Source organism: Tympanuchus pallidicinctus, unplaced genomic scaffold (genome assembly GCF_026119805.1).
Source record: "Tympanuchus pallidicinctus isolate F22 unplaced genomic scaffold, pur_lepc_1.0 scaffold3, whole genome shotgun sequence".
NCBI classification, from domain to species: Eukaryota; Metazoa; Chordata; class Aves; order Galliformes; family Phasianidae; genus Tympanuchus; species Tympanuchus pallidicinctus.
In genome coordinates this window covers 13,672,387-13,693,501 of record NW_026294747.1, presented here as the reverse complement: position 1 = coordinate 13,693,501, position 21,115 = coordinate 13,672,387, and the positions used below count along the sequence as shown (strand labels likewise).

At 41.7% G+C, this 21,115-nt stretch overlaps 1 protein-coding gene across 1 annotated transcript in view; it reads left to right on the top strand.

The window, feature by feature from the left end:
• The window catches only part of BRSK2 (BR serine/threonine kinase 2), a 297,047-nt gene extending 278,969 nt beyond the window's left edge, over window positions 1-18,078 (top strand). The window contains exons 22-23 of the mRNA XM_052696777.1: window positions 5,435-5,482; window positions 17,241-18,078. Of these exons, the coding sequence (XP_052552737.1) occupies window positions 5,435-5,482; window positions 17,241-17,416 (224 nt within the window). The 3' untranslated portion in view covers window positions 17,417-18,078. The remainder of the gene's footprint in view (window positions 1-5,434; window positions 5,483-17,240) is intronic.
• The last annotated feature ends 3,037 nt before the right edge of the window (window positions 18,079-21,115 follow it).

The window sequence follows — 21,115 nt, the reverse complement described above, 5'->3', positions numbered from 1 at the left end:
TGTTGCACACTTACACATGAAGAAGGGTATCTCTATAAGAAAGTCATATTGTAGCACAAATAAAAACCATCCATCTGACTGAGGCTCAAGAGATATTTAGCGCAAACTGTGCTGTGAGAAATGCATCCTACTTACAGTTTTGCTCTGATTCTGGAATGGAGAAATTATATTATAGACACAGAGTCTCCTTCTATTGCCTAAAGCTGCATTGGAGTAATTCATTCTCGCAGAGGAGATGCAGCCTGATCTTTAAAGTTGGGGAAAGTGCAACTCCACATGGAGTGTTAAGAACAAGAGCTCTGTCATCCAGGTAGTTAGCTAGACAAGGCAGCTCACAAGAGATACGGCACCAGACTGTCCTGTATCTATCATCTATCCTGATCAGCAAGATGCATTTCTCTTGGAGAGAAATTATTTAACCTGAAAAACATAGTTTGGAGAAGAATCCAAGGGAAAGAGAGAAAGGAAGTGAGATTATTACTGTGGAAAAGACAGCCTGTGATTCCAAGTAGAGAGGTCCCATGATTCACATTCTCATCCAAAATGAAAGAGAAAATAAATGGATAAAGGAACTCAAAGAGGTCGTGTTTAGTACCTTGGGTGTACAACCACAAGCTGGCTGGCTGTGGTTGGATAAGTCTGTGCAGGGCTTACTAGAAATTGCCAAGTTATTGATCAGCATTTCTTACTCATGTAGAAGCAAGACAAATTCTTCTCCATTTCTCTTCTTCTCCCACATTCCCAGACCTGAACATCTCACAGGAATTAAGGTGGCTGGAGTCCTATTCAGGTTCATGTTTTGAGGATGCCCTGTAGGCAGTCCCCTGCTGGAACAAAACAAGCTTATGGTTCACTTAGGCTCTCCTCCTCCATGGCTTTGAGGACATTGCTGGCTCTGACCAGCAATGCTGACTAGTTTGCTCCCCTGCCAGTGCACTGGAGATTTTCATAGCTCACTGTGCACAGACATATCTTCTGTGCAGTTGTCTCTCCTGCCTTTTGGTTCAGGTACCTTTGCATGCAGGATGGTGAAAGCTGCCTGTGAAAGCGTGCATGTAAGGTGAGATCTGCAAAAGGACAGGACCAATGAAAGCAGGGTGAAATAGAACAGCAAGGCCCAGTAAGCATATGGCACTGACAGTCATTCTCTCTCCTGCTCCTCTTTGATCTGTTATGCAGCATGCCAGCCCACTAAGCCGGCTTGCCTGGGTTTCAGAACACACTTTCTTCTTTCTCATTTCTTCCAGCTCACAACAGTGTTTGTAGATGTCATGTTGCCCATACATCTATGTGTGTGTGAGTGTGTACACATACGTACCTGATTTAGGCAGATGTGTTTCTATGTCTCACTTGAGCACCCTGTAATCTCCCTTCCCCATGGATATCCCTGCATTCACTTCCATTTTCCCTTCCTAAAACTGTGCTTATTTCTTCTGACATATTCTGAAGCAGGAAAACAGCTTCCCTCCCTTGCTGGAATAAATGTGTAAATAAATGCAATCCATTCCACGTGCTAATCTATTACTTTTTAAAGCTACTGTCCAGTGGCCAAATTTAGTACAACATGTCAGCCTTCTACCTTGATGCTTCAGGACATGAAATCTTTTGTGGCGTAAGTGCTGAAAGGGCCTGCAGACTTAAGATTGGCATGAAATAGGTAGACAGACACTCCATCCAGGAGCCCCGTACTCAGAATCTGCTCTGTAATCCCCAGGCAGGACTGCCCTTTGGAGGAATAAAGTGATCTCTTTGGAAGGAAAAAATCACTGGTTTTGGCCTTTGTTTCAGCCCAGTACACTTTCCATTAAATCGTAATTTGTTTTCCTCCACAACGCCTTTGCCCAAAAGTAATACAAACAGCTGGTGAATGGGGGCACTCAGAAGCCATCCGTGTTCATTCACAGGTTATCAATTTTTATTTTCTTAATATTTTCTTGCCTTTTTAGGCTTTGCTTTTAGGTGTAGGGTGCTGCTTATCCTAACTTTTAACTCATTTTCCCATGTTTTAGGCAATCAGCAATGCTGCGATAGCCTTCATAACTTCTTTGTAGTAGGTTTTCTGTTTTACTGTATTTCTTGGCTTCATATCAGATTTTAACCATCAGCATTTCAATCAGAGCTTCTTGGTATTGCTGCTGAAAATGCCTTTCATCAACATAAGCAATTGTTTAGAGACCACATCCAGTCTCAAAATAGGGCAGTGCAAATTCTTTCTGATGGCATGTATCTTCTGTATATATTCACCTGAGCTCTCTTACTGTCCTAGTGTATGTCTCAAAGAGAAAAGAAAAAGCAGATGTTGACGTGATTCAAAAGCTTTGTGAGATTTGTGCTTTCTGGGTGTTCATCTTTATGGCCCACAAGTGCTGTGGGCTGCCAGATAGCTACCAAAATAATTAGTAAGAAATAGTTTCCAAATGTGCAAAGGATTTTATTATCATCAAGACAGAAAAAAGGGAATATAAAAATGCCAGTTTGGAACTGGACCACCATCAGTTTTATCTGGGGCTCATCCAGGTCCCAGCTTAATCTTGTTTTCTGCATTCCTTCATGCCTTCACCACTCTCATAATCTGGGGCAGTGCTTTGTATTGCTGTCATAATTCCCACCTATAAAAGGCACTGTGTAATGCCTGATTGGTTTGGTAGAGGACTGATTTCGCTATACAACTTCATTGTTATTATTTGACAGACCTCACTACAATTAACTGGGTTGTCCTGAAATAAAGCATGGAAAAAGAAATCCAAGCACTTCAGAGCTGTGATAGGAGAACTGTGCATTTCAAGTAGGCACCCAAACAGTAGGAAGTTCCAACCTCTGTGGTTGGAATTCTAGATTTCCTGGGCTGGGACAAGTCACCGTTCCGGAGACATCAGAAGCATCACAATCCAGGCTGTTTGACTGTGAAATTTGTGAAGGATAGGAATACAAATTACAGGGGGGGGGAGGGGAAAAAGAGAAAAAAAAAAGAAAATCAGGAAAGAAAATCTGTCAGAACACTGAGGATTTTTAATGGATTCAGAGCTTCTTTGACCTTTTCATGTTCCAATAAGGAAGGTCTTATTTTAACCAAATCATTTGTCATCTGTTAATGAACTAAATTGAATGTCATTTATGGAAGAGACTTGGTAACAACTGACTGCCAGCAATTCCTATGAAACAAGGGATTGCCTTATCATCAGAAAGGTTGAGTTCTGCCACTGCCATTCTGCTTTAATTAAAAAATTAAACAACATACATTAAAAATGCCGTTACATGACCCATCAGTGCTTCTCAGGGAGCTAAATGCCGTTTTGGACCTTGATATTATTCTCCTCACATAACACCTTGATCCCACAGATACTGGGTTGTTACCCATGAGCAGAAGCCTGCTGCCAAGAATCTAAGGCTTTCTAATAAGGATGAAAATTCTGCTTTGAAATAGCAAATATTTTGTCATATAGAATACTTATTAAAGCAGATGTTATAAGATGATGGAAATTAAAGAAGTATTAAAGTCGTTATTATAAGAAGTAAGCTAAAGGCGTATTAACTCTGTTAGTCTCTCAGGAGGTGTGGTAATAGCTGCTGCTTCTGGCATGCTCTTGTTTGCTCTTCTTTAGGAATGGGGAGAAAACAGCTGATCTTGTATTGGGAAGACATTACAGATAGAAATGGGAATGAGAAACAATCTTTTAGTGATACTTGAGAGTTTTCTTGCTCTTAATGTGTTTTTCTGTGCTCTTTCAAAGCACAGGTAGTGCTGACAGCTGGGCGACTGCTCTGAGCTCTACCATTATAGATTTGTAGTTATTGCAGCTGGGTGTAGTTGACTCAGAGTTGGACAGGAAACAGCACAAGGCATCAGATGGCTCACTTCTCCAAGTTACTAAAGAAAAAAAACCAATGCAAGCTTCTGATTGTGACTCCTTGTCATTGACTCAATCAGCAGCTCAATCAATTGACTCAATCAGTAGGCACTTCTTAAACCTGTTAGGCATCTTCAGGGAGGAGTGTTTTTTAGGAGTTTAATTTGCTTTCTACTCAGAACATCCAGTGACAGGTGAACTCCCCACCTATCAGACATCTTGTTCCGGATCCTGAATCCTGTCTTCTCCTTCACCTCCTGTTTTCCTTTGCTTCTTTTAGTCATGTGCCTTTCTGGGCTTCCGTGGGTTTCATCTCCCATTCAGCGCTGCCAGCCTGCCTTCAGCCTTGGGGGTGTAATGTCTCCTCAGATGCTTTTTGTACATCACTGTGACCAGGCACCTGTGCTCTCTCCTCCTTGCATTCCCAGATGATATGAGTACAGGCCTGGTTCCATCAGAAAACACATCCATGCTCTTCTAGCATGGATTCAGCATACCTAGGCAAATCCAGCACCCCTTCCTCACCGTTTCAAATTACTTTTCTGTGGAAATGAATGCTGGAAGTGGACCTACCCTCTCTCGTACAGACTGTTTAGCAGATAGAAAATAGTTAGATCTTCCTGGCAGACAGGGATTTGGGACATATGTGTGCATGTTTCTGAGAAACCTATTTCTTCCAATACCTGAGTGCTTATTTAAAGGTCAGGCAGGAGAAGACCCAAAACTAAACTGAGTGAAGTAACTGGTACCCGCTGGCTCCTCAGCAACTGCCCAGCACTCAGAAACACAACAGTGAGGTCCCACTGTCAGGGCACCCTGACTGACAGTGACAGATCTTGCTTGCCTGCATGTTCTACAGGAAAGTGGCCAGCAGGACTAGTTCTCTGCATTAAAGCTTACACGTAGAGCTCCTTCTTGCTTATTCCATCTGAGTTAAAAGCATTCAGAGGCTGTGGCAATGGGAGCTGTGCACAAAGTGAACAATAATGTCTTAGGTTCTGTTACCCTTTCTGGAAGTAATTTTGTTGCCTGTGAATGGTGCCATTGAAAGCAAGAAGATAAGAGACTACATGTGAATGATAGAGGCAGAATTGTGTTGAGGACTTGGGCACTGGGCTTCTAAAAAATGTTTTTGAGTTATGTAAGTAGCCACCTGTACATGTGCAGTAGCACAGTGTTGCCTTCTCTCCCTCCCTCAAACCTTCAGTGTACATAGCTCAGCTGGCTGGCTCATGTGCTGCAGAATAATCTGCAAAGCTGTCCAGGGGAAAGAACGTATTTCTAGTCTTTTAGTTTGTTAGTGTAATGGCAGAATGCTTCCGACATCTCTTGAATACTCATAGCTATGATAAAGATGTGGATGGAAGCAGCAGGACTGAGGCAAGCTCCACTCCCAGTCCTATGGCCAGGTGTGCACTGGCATAAAGTGGGTGGCAGAATTTGGCTTAGGTTGTGTAAAATCCAAGATGTGTATGTTTCCTGCTTCAGGTAATAATGTGCTAAGTCACTACTTTATGCACAGAGGTATGGAAACCTTTTTTTTATGTTTTTCCCTCCCTCCCTCCTCTTTCCGTTCTATGATCTAGACACCACTAACTGTATGGAGTTGATGACTGGCAGACTTTCCAAATGTGGTAAGAACTTCCTTCCCTTCTGCCTTTTCTCCTTCCCCAGTCCCTGCTGAGCAACATAATAACGCACCGCCCTGTCCCTTCCACCTCTTCCCCTTCCTTATCCCTGCTCTCCCACGTTCTTTTCAAGACTACCCAACATGTAAAAGCCCACAGTGTCCTTCTCTTACCCGGCAGACACAAACATATACCCCTTATTCTGTTCCTCCCCATCCATGCACAAGATGCACAGGCTCCACCACGGCTTTCCCCTTCATAGCACAAGTGTGTGGTGTTGCACTTCAGATTCCCTCCCTCACTGTCACCCAGACCAGTAATTTTTCTGTTCTTTTTCCTTTTTTTTTCCTTTTTTTTTTTTTTTGTTATTGTTGATGTTGTTGCTGCCTTTGGTTCGTAATTCTTCAGTCCCTTTTCAGCAGTGAAGCTGAATGCTGCCCTGCTAGCTGCTGTCTCCCTTGGTTTCCTTTGATTTATTGAGACAGAATTGCTCTGTTATTTAATTCCCTTTTGCATCCACTCCCTTCTTTTCCATGTATGTTTAGGGTAAGGCCCTTTTAAATCTTCCATAAAATGCACTGCATATTATTTACCATTTAGCCAGACATTTAACTGTCATAGTACCAGTCTGGTCTTAGGGAACTGTGTTGTGTTTCTAGCTGGAGGACAGTGAACCTTTTGGAGATTCAGAATTTTGTTAGGAATGATGAAAAAAGAAAAAAAAAAGAGAAAAAAGAAAAAAAGAGGAGTTTTCTGCAAAACTTGCATCTCAGCTTGCTTGGGGTTCCATGAATTTTGGTTAACTTGTCCCTTGCCCTCCTTCTGCTCTGTGCACACATGAACTATTCTTTCCTTCCTTACCTGTGGCCTTACTGGCTCCTTCAAATACAGTAGTGGAAATACCCAAATGCTAAAAGATTGGGTGTTTTGGGTTTTTTTGCTCTTACATCTTGTATGGAAAGGTTCTGCGCAAGAGAAATCTGTTCTCGTAGGACTTCCATTCTGGTAACTGGGTTGAATTCAGACATTTCTGTGCAAGGGAACACAAGCTGTTGAGGAAGTGATCACTGAGCTGGTACTGCTCTCCAGCTGGACCTGTGACTCCTGCGTCATCTCTTTGTAAACTGAGGGAAGTTCTTCTGGAGTCATTCCACAGTCAAGTTGTCACAGTGGAGATAATGTTAGGTTTATGCATGTGTGACTGAGAGCAGAAATTGTTCTGTATTTCATATGATTCCTTTTCCTTAAAGAGCAGATTTGATGATATATTTTTTTCTCTGAGGAGAGCTCATATGATTTCTTATTTGAGTTTTCTGGTTTACTCTGTTTCTGATCTCTTCAAGAAGACTCATTTAACTTGTAGGGAGACCTCCAGCTTTGTCTTGAAGGTACCAGACAGCAAATCTCTCTTCTTCCTCAAGCCTTTCTTTCTTGCCCGGATCTGACATCCACATCATATGACAATACTGAAATGCTGATTGTGCTGATTGCTTGCAAGTTAATCAAGCTACACAGATAACCAGCCAGTCCTCTTCTCTCTCTAGATAGAGCGTTACTGTTCATTCCCAGCTCAGGTCCTTCAGCTGCCACAGTGTCAACATCCATCAGGGACAAAGACAACAAGGTGATGGCCTCCCAAGAAGGGAGACTGTTTTGTGGCAGCTGCAGTCTGAACAGAAGATGTAGGTAGATCTAGAAAAGAGAAAGGAAGGGTCGTCAAGGTAATGGAGCTGCTTCCTTTGAATCAAACTGCTTTTGGTGTGTTCATAAAAAATGGAAGTAGTGATGACATTCACTGTGCTGAATACCACCCTCCTAAATATGTGAAGAGCTATTTCATGCACAAGAGAACTCGTCCAACATTTAGTCAGGGGAGTAAAGGGGAATGAATTGGGATTTTGCCTAGTATTGGCAAACTGTCCTCTGTGACTTTGAGGATGGGCATAGTCCTGTGGAGTTGGCACAGTGTTCATATAGAGACGGCCAATAGAGTAAGAAAAACTATGCTGAGCGTTTTTGTGACGTTATCATTGTTCCACATTCTGAGAATGAACATAAAAGGGCATTTTGCAAGAGTTAACACTGGAGCAGGAAGAGCAAATCAAAGGTTTTATGCCAGGCTTAACTATGTGAAAGCTGTGGTGGGAATGAGGAGTATCTCTTCACTCAATATAAACCATTGTAATTAGCAGCAAGGCAAATTTGTTTAGCCCTTTAAATATTAACTTGTCTTCTGTTAGCAGTCATCATCAGTCTGAGATGTGCTTTTGCATTTAGACATTAGCATTGAAAAGTAGTTCTTGTACAGCTGAGGTATGTCATAGGAGCTGCCACTGTTCAAATGCTGCCACTGTATCAGTTCTATCTGTGCACACTGGTAAACTGCTGCCAACTCCCAGTGTTTCACAAGAGAAGAAAATTGTTTGTCTCATGATCAAGTTGAAATGCACTCAGGGATGCAGTATTTTATTTTCTTTCCACCTGTTTCAGCAGGGGAAGGAGCATTTCTAGTGTCAGGAAGACTTAATTGATTTTTGTGAAGTCTTTAATATCTGTGTATAAGAATAACTTTGCCTTATAATAGCGCTTTACATTTAAAAAGGATCTGTAGCCTGAAAACTGCCTGTAGAAGTGATACCTTCTAGCTTAGTTGATCTTTCCCTTGTGTATTCAGAGCCAAATCAGTTTAGTGACAAATAAGCTTTACTACTTTATGTGCTGCCATTAAGCCTTATAAATTCAACATGGCTGTAAAAAGGTGAGCTAGATTTAGATTCTTTTGAGGCAGGATTGAGAGACCTCTTTACTATCATCTAATCTGGTATTTATGTCTACCTCATTGAAGAATGGATTGTGTGATTAACACTGAGGTTCTAACAGGTACTTAAACTACTAAGCTGTCAAGCTTTGTAGTTTGAGTGTGTTGGATCTGGAACCATTGATATATACCACACAGAAGCCCACAGTGCCATTTCACTAGTCCTCATTCAAAAAAGAGTCTGTCTTTATGAGCTTGGATGACTTTAAGGCCTTTAATAAGTGAGCTGAGAATTTATTTGGATGGTTGAATCAGTAGTGAAGCTGTTTCATAGCCTTTGATAACTCCTTTTCCCAACCATCTCTAATTTTTTAGAGTCCCTAGGAAGCATGTTTCAGCAAGGTGCTGGCTGCTGGCAGAAAGCTCAGAAATGCCTGTCTCATTCTTCACATTACCTTCTGAGAAACACTCACCAGAGAGCCTGTGATCTCCCCATTCTCTATAGGGGATATATATATATATATATATATATATATAGGGGATTTATATATATACATGTATCTCAGCTGTCTGGGGCTGAGTTTTATTTCCAAGTAAAGCAGTTTTCTGTGTTGCTTTCATCCCTCATGAATCTCAGGAAGTTTTCAGTTATGTCACTAGCACTTCAAGAAAATGGGAGATTATTACTGTATAATTAGCACAGCCCCAGTCAAATCTTGCTGCTGTGCTCGGCATTGCACAAGCTTGCTTTCTTGCAAAATCTTAGACCATAACTCTGTGACACAAGAATAGTCAGAAGACTATTTGAAAAATAAAAATGCTTATTTTTGTACATCCCATGTTGCTGCTTACAGTTTGAAAACTGAATTCCTGGCACCAGTTAAGCAAGAAGCTTTAAGGATCCTCGTGTGAACCAGTGACTGTCACCAAAATGATCTGATCAAAGCGGAAGCACAGCAGATCCACTTGCCTTTCTTATCTTTCCAGTGAATCTCACTGAAATCTCTTGCTTCTAATGTCTAGAATATATTTAGATTGTTTACATAGCTTCTTATTCTGAGACACCTTACATTGCCCACCATCACCAATCATCCTCTCTGCACGTCCTCTTGCAGTAAAGACTTCTCTTCATACCTCCTTGCAAACGCAGTTTCATTCATACAGATGCAAGCCCATCTCAGTAGTATCCCAAGCAACTTGAGGAATTAGGAGAGGTGTAGTTTAAAATTAATTACATCATATTGGGATTGTGGCATGTAACTTAGTGGTAGCTTAGAGACTGTTGGTGTTACAGCAGCAAAATACTGGTTTTGAAGCTCTCAGAAGTGATCCATGTTGGTGTTATTTGAAGTAACTGTTTCATTTAGAGTAGCCATTTGAGCTTTAATGGAAGAGAAAGTTGGTGATTCACATTCTTGAAGTCATAACTGATGGTAGAAACACGAAGACCTGCAGAAAAAAGGAAAAAAGACATATACTGTTCTCCCAGCTGAGGGATTCTCTTCACCACTGTTGCACAGTGAGGTTGTCGGAACAGTGTTCTCTTCATTTTCATTTCTGATAAATGAGCTCACTGCTCATCTTTCTGAGTGTAGCTGATTCTTGATGGACATGGATATAAATTGGGACCCAAATGAGAGATCTAAGGTGGAAGCCTACCTGAAAGATCACATATTCTATCATAATGTGTGAATTATGATAACTTAGATAAGTCCGATTTTCCGAATAGTTCAAGCCAGATTTCCCAGCTATTTGCTGTCCAAACGAATATGAATACCACACGGTAGTTGTATCTCTTTCTAGTGTTGCTTTCAGGAGAAACTTATTTTCCAATTCATAACTCATATTTTTGCACTGTCGAAGAAGGTAGCAATAAAAATGGCAGCTTGGCACTAAAGATGACTCCAGATGTATTGTTATGTATCAGATTCTGTTTTGACTTCTACCAGACTTCTATTGCCCAATACAAAATCTTCTCCTCTTTTCTTTGTTAATATCTAATATTTGCTTGCTGTGCTGAGTTGAATCTGAGATGGCCTCTCCTGAAAGTGGAATCATATTTTGAAGGGATTGATTGATTCAAAGGAGATGAGGAATTAACTTTTCTCCAACATACAGAGTTTATTTCTTAGGAACAGGTCTGAGAACTTAAAGCCCGTAAGATCACACATAAACACCCATCTGTCAGAAAGGGAAAAATAGTATTATTAAGTGCCAATATATTTTTGACATTTTTATGGACAAAAAAAAAAAAAAAAATTGAATGAAGCAGCTGAAGTCTTAAAGAGAATGGGTGGCAGCAATAATATCATCTGTTGCGGCTTTATGAGTATAGATCATCAGCTTCCCCTCTCATCACACACTTGTGCAGGCAGATCTTTGTAAAAGGACAGACAGATACAAAGCATTCTTGGGCTGAGTCCTTTACCAGTCAATTTGCCAGAACAGCATGATTCCACAACAAAATCTGGTATCTCTTCATCCCAGCTCTATCCTTGCCTGCTCTTTCAGTGCCACCAGCTGTCCAAATGAACACACAATTCTTTCCTCTCCATCATCATGTCTCCTTTTTTGAATGTTCTGTGGTGGCACTGAAGTAGTTGGAGTTTTTCATCCATAGTGGGGATTTGTTTTCTAATTAATTAATTAATTACCTGTGTTATAGCTTTGCAGAAGGTAGCAGCTAGGAAATTGGCCACGTATATTTGGGTTTTTGCTGATTGCATCCACCATTCTCTAACTCATCACCTAAGAACTACCTGTCTCAGTTATATTGCCTGTGACAGGAGAGGCTGACCTGAATTTCAGTTTCTCTGTGTGTGTATGAGAGAGAAAAAGCACACAAGACTGAGCAGAATGCCTCCTGCACAGGAGAAGGCATGTTTTAGGGGAGTAAGAACAGGGATTTACGTGTCAGATTGGTTTGAATCTGCTCAGATGTGTAGCAGCTGAAAGTTCTCACATTCTCCCAATAGTATGGACACCTGTGCTAACAGCGTCTGATAAGCTGAGTAGTTCCCAGCAGCATTCTGTTTCTGCAAACACTGTTATCAGCTGGCTCTTTTACTGACAGAGTCCATTGGCTCTGGAAAAGAAGCTCTGTTGTTTCCTTTGGAAATGATCTTTCCCAATTACAATTCATTTGTCCTGTTAAGAAACTCAAGTTGTTCTGTGGACTCAGTCTGTCCCCATTTTCTAGTCCTAAGCCAAAATAAAACTAAAACAAACATCTCATTATATAATTTAGCGGGGAAAAAAATACTGGGAGAACATGTGCTGGTCAATCTATCATGACAGTTCAAAAATCTAGCAAATATAAAACCATGTACTTTTAACCTGAAAAGCTTTTCAAACGTCCTGTATTTTTAGAGAAGAACCAGTCCTACAATTTTAGCAGTTCCTTCTGCTCATGTCAGGTGGTGTAGGGTGGGTTCATAGTCTAGGAAGAAGTTCTATGTGAAGGCTTCCAGCATGACATTGCAACAGGTTTTCAGTCACCCTTCTCCATTGCAGAGGGAAACCTTATATATCCAACTTAATGTTAAGTGAGTTGAGCAAAAACTCTGTATAGTCTCCTTTGGCAATAAGTGAGCTCCTTAGGGCCTCTCTCTGATTTGCATTTGTAGATGCCTAGGCCAGGGGCTCCTTGGTCTGGAGAAGAAAAAAAGCCCTACATAATCTTGTAGGAACAGAGAAGCAGGCCACTTTTATCTCTCTGTCATCCCTTGCAGTGCATATAGTCTAGGAGTGGGTTCTGTATGTTACATCTTCTGCTACTGAAGGCAAAGGGACTCTGCCAACAGAAAACAAACATGTTTAGTCTTAACAAAGAGGGATAGAACTATGTCAGAGTAGCAGAATGGGTTTGAAAGGGAATAGATCATCAGTTATCAAAAAGTGTTTTGATGGATTATGTGGAAAGAGTTGGATTGTGCTGTGATTCACTGAAAACATGGCTGATGTTGAGATGAAGAGCAAACTAGGGATGAAAAAAAGGAAAAGAAAACAAAAACAAACAACAACGAATCCTCCAACGCATAAAGGGAAAGGAATTTGTGCTGTAAGTAGCAGAGGCAGGCAGAAGGCAGACCAATGTTTTCCCATTCACATTCTTCCAAAGCCTAAGTTAAAAGTGCAGAAATTAAATAATTTATCAGGCCACAGAGAAAGAAAAGGCAGAGAATAATCCCATAGATGATGTATTTGCTTTATTCAACTTGGTGGTCAGCACCAAAAAGATTAGTGCATTAAATGTCATTATAGATATAAGAGAGATGTTTTCACAGGACAAGAAAGTTTGCTTTCATTAAATCCGTGGGAGTGCTGCCATTTGCTTGAATCTAAACAAGACCAAATCCTTATGTGGCTATCTTAGAATGTTACAAAAGAGCAGTCTCCAGAGATAGAAGCCTCCAAGCCTGTCCAGAAGCTGCTTGTTCCACACTTGTTAATCTCCTGGGAAGGACGCTGAGGGTCGTGGCAAGGTCAGAGCAGGTGAATCCTCTTCTGGTGCCACTCCTGGTACCTGGAGTGCATCACCTCCTTTTCTCTTTCCTCTCTTAACCTGGATGTGCCAGTTCAACTTTGCTCCTAGCCCCTGTGACACTTCAGCAGAAAAGCAAATGAGATAGAGTACTCTGAGGGTTGATACAAGATATCTGCCCAGCTTCCTTTTACCTCTCAGTGCCCCTTCCCAGCCCTGCTTCTTCTGTTTACTGTCTGTGTTAAAATGCATTCACTTTGAGGAATTTGGCCATGGTGATGCTGCACACAGGTGCCACAAATTAGTGCCTTCTCCATAACCTATTTCTTTAGTGTCCCTTCAATACATGACCCTTTCATAAGCTTCAGTGTTTGTTTTCAAACCCATTTCCCTCCCCATCTTGCAGCATCTGGCTCCTCGGACTAACTCAGAAATGCGCATATCCATCTCCTCCTAACAGAAGTAAACCTAATGCTCTGAACCTCCCTTCCTGCTTTTGAACCTTCTCACAGTTTCTCACTGTTGCTGCCCTTCATGCCCTCTTTATGTTGGTGAACGTTTGCTCTCAAGGGGAAAGAAGACCTTAGTTACAGATGCATGAAATATCAGGGAAGTTTGAAAAATCAGTAAGCCAAACCTTCATCCCTGTCCGGAGGAAATGGGATGTCATCTCACATTTTTAAATAAGAGAGAAAGTCTCTTTGAGGCTCCCAGAAGGACTTGCAGGTCTAAGAGCCTATTGCATATTTTGTACTGGATGCAAGGAGTGGAAGATTGCTGGAAAAACTATTCTAAAAATCATCACCTGCATTTTCAAGTCTTGTTTTACTGGCCGCATCAGCCCAAAGGCAACTGAAAACTGAAAGGAGCAACAACAGTCACCATTTTCATGCTTCCAGCATAGCTGACCTATGTTTACATATCCCCAGAGAGAAATGTGAGGACTCTTTGTCTGTTCAAAGACCAGTATCTAGACAAGCCTGAGCGTGGGCTAACAAGCTGTCGTGTAGATAACATCAATGTGATTGTCTGTAGTGCTTGGCTTAGGATCAGTCCTTTCCTAACTGCAAGATATGAAAGGATTAATACCAAGTTTTTAATTACAAGTCCAGACACTGTGAAAGGCAAAGAAAGGAAGGGGTTAGTGAAATGGCCTATTTTATTTTTCAGTAGCTCTCATTCAATATCCCTAAGGATTTCCTACCTCCCATTAAAATTTTACCTGAAAAATGCTGATTGTAAGAAATCCAGTAGTGATACAGGCAAAGAAAAAGCAGACTGTTAAATACTCTTTGCTGCAGTAAATCTCCGGGTACCTGAAAGCCAGTAGGGCATGGGAAGGAGAAAGGGTGGATGAAACAGGGGCTGCATATTTTAATAAGATGATTAAAAATCCTGTATCAGAACTTGTCAAACCAGATATTTACGTACAATTTTCAAAATGTTTTATTGCTCCCTTTTTGCAAGTTGTACTTTTGTCCGCTGTTCCTGTCTATGTGAAAACTAAAATTTTCCCAGTTCCTGCAGAGCGCTTCTTTCTCTGCCCTCCTCTTTCCCTCTAAGCTTGTTCAATAAACTGCTCAGCTGAATAACTAGAGATACTTCCCTCCCTTTTTCTCCCAACCTAGCAGTCTTTCCCTATCCAGCATTTTTTTTAGTGCTCTTTTTCCATTCTCTCTGCTGACTCCATTTGCTTATGAGGATGAGGGGTCCAAAGCCACATAATGACCAGATTTGTCCACATTCCTGCAATCAAGGTTGAGTGTTTGCTTTATTTTTTCATTGAAAGAGAATATTCACTTGAAGTAGAAATGAGTCTGAGCAGATATTAAATGAGCATGAGCTCAACATGCATACAGAGCAGCTTAGGGTGAATTAGAAGGTATAGATGTGGAAGAGCTATCCCTATTCCAAAGCATTTGCACACATGTGGAAGGAGGCAGGTGGAGCTCGGGGAGTTCTGACCCAGAAATAGCTGAGAGTTTGGTAGGTTTTTTTTTATTAGCCAGAATTTGAGTTACGTGTTTCTCCTGGCTGCTTGTTTGCATCCTGCATCTCTGAATCTGTTAGCTGAGTGGTGCCCTTCCAGAAACTAACAACCATTTGCTTGGGGCGCTGGTATAATTCGACACATAGATGGAAACAGGGCCAGCAGTAGGTTAAACACAAAACAGCAAGTACAGGAAGGCAAGGAATGAATTAGATGAGTAAGACTGAGATCCATCTCTCTGTATGTCAGCCATGTGATTTTTCTCAATGCCTGTTACCACACAGAGGAAAGCAGCAACTACATGGCTAGCATGGGCCAGGGGAAGAAGAGTAATACATTCAGTTTTGGAGGGCACAGATGCTATCTTTTTTCTTTTTCTTTGCATATCAACAGTTGATGTCTGTCTAGGATCTTCCTTTAGGGAATAAGAAAGCATGCTACAAGTCCTTCATATGAGTTACCACACAGAGACAGTACTTGCCCACTGTGGTAACCAATCTGCTTATGCGTATAATAAAAGTGAAAAGAAATAGAATATTATTAAGCCACCAGCTTCCACTAACTGTGGGTGAGTGGGGATCTCTGCTATGAAGAAGCCTCTTTGCTCTGGACTGAATGTTGCCCTCTCGGGGATGAAAGGTCCCACTCTTCACAACTACCACATCACTGCACAGCAGAAACAAGGAGCCTTCTGGGAGCTGGAGGATGAAATCGCTTAGATGGGGCGTAAATTAGCTGATTTGAATTTGTTATAACAGTGGAGCCAACAGTCCCAATACTGAGAAAAACATCATGAGTTTTTCTTCAAGTATGACCTTCCACAGTAACGTAGAGGCACAGAGGTATACGCATTATTGCAAAGGGAATTAGAGTGTCAAGAAGGAATCTGCTGTACAGGTCTCTTCTTTAGCAGATAGGCCAGAGGGTCATTGTAAGGACATCCCATCCCCCTTAGCAGGTCCAGCCCAAGCTGCTGTGCCATGAAACCTCTGTGGACCATTCCTGGATTGATATTGCTCGTGCTGAAACACAGCTGGGTCTTTCATCGCATTAAACTTAAGGCAATCAGGAATGAAGAGAGGATTGTCTGGCCTTTGAGGGACCAGTTAAAGAATTGCATATAACCATCTTGGAGCTGCATAATTAAACCCGGCACATAGCTGTTAGTCAAGCACATGGAGGCTCTTTACATAATATTTGTGCTTTGTTAATTGAGAATTCTCATATGCCCACATTTAGAGGGTTTTAGAAGAAGACTCATTACATTCAGTCCAGGCTCTGTCTGTTCCTTTTGGCCCCTGGAGGTGCGTCTGTGATGCATCGTGCTCCCCATTGGAAAATGGCTTTGGTAAAGTGAATCTTGGATTTAATCAGAAGGTGAAATGGTGAGCAAAAAGACTTTTTCAAATGGCATGAAAGATTACATTCTAAAATATGTACAGTGCCGAACCATGTTATGTCTACAGCCTGCTCCTCTGGCTGGCTTAATGAGAATACCTGTTCCACCAGCATGCAGTCCTACATCCTTCTGTGGCTCCTAGCTCCTCTGAAATCAATGTCTGTGTTCCAGAGGCTGTATTGTAACCAAACAATAAATTCAGGACAATGAGAAAGTAGATCTTGACCCCGGCAGGTGCCAGAAATACATGCACAGCAACCTGCTTCTACAAAGCATTCAGTATCTATATTTCCAGGTGCTTGTTGTAAGAAGGATCTGAAGATGCTTAGAAGCTTGCAAGCACAAGCCACAGATCACACATACAGATGGAGGTAGTGGTGTCAGCCATCGCTTGTTTTTCAAATACTTTCTCCCTTGGAGCACTTAAGCATTTGAGTTCTAGTGTCTAAAAAGTGAGCAAGGAGATACTCAGAAGCAAAATGCAGGCAGAAGAGCACAATCCCCAGTGCAGCCATGTAACTTAGCAGGGCTGCAAAGCAAAGCATCAATTGGCAACCACATTTAAAAACAAAACAAAACAAAACAAAACAAAACAAAAAAAAACACAACAAAAAAACAACGACATTTGTAACAGCAACAATGAGATGGGATTTGCCTGTATCCCACATTACGTTCACTGATGTTTCAGTGCAGAATGGCCAAATGACTGCAAGTAATAGACAGAACTGCGTATTTCAGCGATGTGGTGCTGCATCCTCTTTTTAGGTGAGACAGCTGTGCCCACCCGCTCAAGACAAAACTAGGATGTACCCGTAGGTGCTTGATGCTCCCAGCCTCTTTATTTCTGTAGGTGTCCCATCCTAAACACTCTTCCTCTTCCTGCTCATTGTCTTCATCCCCCACACACCCCCACGCACGTGGCTCTGGATCTCCTCATCATGTTCTTCTCGTTAAAAACCCCATTGTTCATTTGTTTGTTTGTTCTCTCTCTTTCTCTCCTCTTTTTCTCTCTCTTTCCCTCTCTTTTTTTTTTTCTTTCTTTCTTTCTTTCTTTCTTTTTTTGTCTCCTCTGTTTTGTGTACCCAGGCAGCCCATTGAGTAACTTCTTTGACGTAATTAAACAACTTTTTTCAGACGAGAAGAACGGGCAGGTGAGCCATCCCCCCGGCACGCCAACCAAGCATAGCGCAAACAGCAAGCGGAGCGATTCCGGTTCTAATGACTATGGGTCTAGAGGAGACAATAAGTACCCTGCTGGCAAAGACAAGGCAAAGATGGTCTCATCAGTCGGCCTACAAGACCAACCTTAAATAAACACATAAAAAATTAAATAACTTAGAAACAAAATCAGAAACAAAAAACAAAAAAAATAAAGCAAGAAAGAATGAAAGAATATTCCTTAGCGAGCTAGCCTCTAAACTAGAAGGATGTATATACCTTGCCACAACAGTACAAAACTGTCTATAGACAAATTTTGTATGAAGGAATGACTGTATATATATACATATATATATTTATATATGATATATAATATATATCTCAGAAACAAACACAAAAACAAACGAACGAAAGAATGAAAAGAAAAGAAAGAAAAGAAAAGGTAGCACAGATGACAAACCCAGTTCGACAGATCTTGGGTTGTGGTTTTTTTTTTTTTTGATTGCTTCTTTTTTTTTTTTTTCCTCCCTTTTTTTGAATGTTTTTTCTTTTTTTTTTTTTTTTTTTTTTCTCCTTCCTGATTTTTTGGGTTTTTTTTTATTGTTATGATTACTTTTTGTTTTCTTTCGGTTTGTTTCTTGTTCTGTTCATGCTCTCTCTGTGTTTCTGACGACACCACTTGTTTCCGCTCTGCTACCAGGAATTATCCCGAAAAGTTAACATGTCAGCCACGGCTTCACCTTCTGTGCTCTGCGGACACTTGTTGACGGAAGGCAACCGATGTAGACTGTCCAAGGACCAGTCCTGTTTGAGGTTCCCAGCCTCCCCTCTCCCTTCAGGAAGTGGGTTTCTCCCCCACTTCTCCCCAAACATCTCCCCAATGCACGCTTTTTTTTATTATTATTATTATTGCTTTTTTTTTTTTTTTTTTTTTCCTCTCTCTTTTTCATTTTTGGTGCTCCACAAGAGAGATCTGCTCAGTTATTGGATTGCAAAATCTGGGCTGAAAGGAGGTTGCAAATTGTTGGAGTGAAACCTTTGCCCTTGGCAGCTTCTGTCTGCGCAGGTGAACTCTGCCTGGAGCGGGAGGGTGCAGGGAAGGAGACGGGGTAGTGGGAGCGCAGTGTTGCGTGGATCCAGAGCGCGTTCTCATCAGAAACCAGCTGGGAGCAACTCAAAACTAAGCCTTGAACCAAGACAGTATTGGGGAGCTTCATCACAGGATTTTCTTAACCTTCTTTTTGTCCCCGCCACCTTTTCTGTTTCTTTTGGCCTTTTTTTAATGTATATATACATGTATATTTATGTGCGTATATTTTGATAAAAATATACATACATACATACATACATATATATACACAGAAAATAATTGTGTTTTGTTTTGATTCGTTTTGTTTTTAATGCCGTCTCATTTTGCTTTTTGACCTGCTGGAAGGGGAAAGGAGTAAACTTAGGAGGGAGAGGGGGGTTAAACGAATAAACACATACAAACAAAACATGAAAACTTAGGGAAAAGGCAACTTCTGGTAGCAAAGAAGAGGGACAAGACTCTGCCAAGGACTGTCTCTCCCGCCGCCAGGCACGGTTGCTGCTGCTGCTACTGCTGTTCCTCCTTCGACACCTTCCTCCCCATCTGTCAGCTCCCTGCCACTGTGCCACCGTGCTGGGACCTTCTTCCACCAGCTGGAGCCTCCACCACACCCTGCATTTAGAGGCAATTGTTGTGTTGCTAGTGCTGCATTGATATCAGTATTATTATTTCTTTAAGTTACCGATTTCATTCGTTGGCTTGGGTGAATTTTTTTCTTAAGAAAAAAGAGAAAAAAAAAAAGAAAAAAAAAAAAGAAAAAAAGAAGACGAAGAGGAAGAAAAGAGACTTATCTTGGGTTTTATTTCCTGTGTGTGTGTGTGTGCAAATCACTGGCACTTAGTTCATCTGAGCAAGGCAAGGTGGAGTCAGGGCAATGGGAGACTTAATCACGAAGCTACTGTAAACTTTAAAAATTACTGCAAGATATTTTTATAAAGTTTTAGTTTTTCTTTTTGTTTTGGTTTGTTGGTTTGTTTTGTTTTGTTTTGTTTTGTTTTGTTTTGGTTTTGAAGGGGAGGAGGGTGGGGTTGGGTGGATGGGGACCTTCTTTTTTTTTTTGCGTTTCAGTTCTTAGGTCTTGGTTATTTATATATACATATATATATATTTAAAAAATAAGCTGTTAGATATATCTTCTGTTTAATGACTGTGTAGAGGCAACATTGATTCTTATTTATTTTGCGGAGGAGGGGGAAAAAAGACACAGCAACCCCGTAAGTGTTCATCTTGTGACTTTGAGAAAGAAGAATCGCCGCCTTTTTTCCTCCTCCTCAGGAGTTACGTGACCAAGTGTAACTTATTCTGGCCCAAGTTCAAAGGTTAAACAAACAGACAAAGAAACAAACGTGGTTTTACGCCTGGAAGACAAAACACAGTGAGAAGTTCTTCTTGACTGAGATTTTAAGAATGTAGGCTTAGCATTAGTGTTCAGCTCTTTTATGACCTTCGATTGCTGCTCGTTGGGTTCCTATGGGTGTATGTTGTATCGCAAGATTATTCTTATTTTTTTTAATGATAATGTTGTATGAGTTCTTTTTGGTTGTTGTTGTCGTCGTTGGTTTTTTTAATCATTTTTCCCCTTCTCGGACCAGTTTTACTTGTACATAGGTTTGAAGATTAAAGCGAATTTTTAAAGACACAACTGGGGCAAAGACCTTTGACTTTGGCCCCGCTTCCCCATTCCCCCAAAACGGGAGAGATTTATTTTACGTTTCCGTTCTATTTATTTATTTATTTTCCCTACTCCCAACCTTTTCTCTCGTATTGCTGTGTGCATGTCAGACACCAGGGGGTGATGGCTGGGGAGGGGGGGAGGCAAGGGTGCAGGAGAGGGGGGCAGTTTTAATTGCATGACATTGCTGTAAATTAGTCTCTTTTGCTTTCGTTGTCTTTCCTGCCTCCGCCCTCTCTCTACTTCTCCTCCGAGCTCCCCTCCCATCACCCCCGTCCTTCTTTTCCCTCTTTTCTCTTCCCTTGTGTATAGATTTTGATGCTTCTGTTACATTGTACCTCTACGAAAGGCTGGGATTTCAATACAAAATAATAATAATAATTTAAAAAATACCTATATCAGCAAAACCCACGTGGTACAAGCAGGAAGGGGATTACTTACACAAGATATAAGAATAAACGAAAGCAATACCTCTTGTTATCCTTCCTATTTTGTACTTTGAAGACACACACGCGCGCACACACACATATACAGACACAAACTGACGTTATTTAATGGTTTAAAATGGACAACAAAAATCTGATGTATCCCTTGTTAAATAACTGTGAGCAACTTTAGTTCAAAAACCAATAAATTCATTCAGTAAAGAGACGAGCTGTGGCGTGTCCTCTTTGTGTCCGTCAGGCGAGCCGCCCGGCCCGGTAAGTAGCGCGGCGCCGCCTCGCGCTGCCTGTAGGGGGCGCTGCTCCCAACCGCCTCGCGCTGCCTGTAGGGGGCGCTGCTCCCAACCGCCTGGAGTTCTCGAGGCGCCGCTCCCCGCGCGCTTGGCGGGAAGAGGGCGGCACGCGGTGCGGCTGTTGGGCGCTAGGAGGATCGAGGGGTGGCGGAGCAGGTAGGCGATGGGGCTGAGCTGGGGGGGGCTGAGGAGGCTCGGCGCTTTTGGAAGGTTCCACGTTGCTGCCGCAGCACGGGGAAGACGAGCCCTCGGGTTCCAGGAGGGATTTATTGATTTGCTAAGCGAGGCGAGGGGGAAGATGGTGTCCTGAAAATGAAGGAGACAGCAAACGCTGCGGGCGCTGTAAGGCTGGG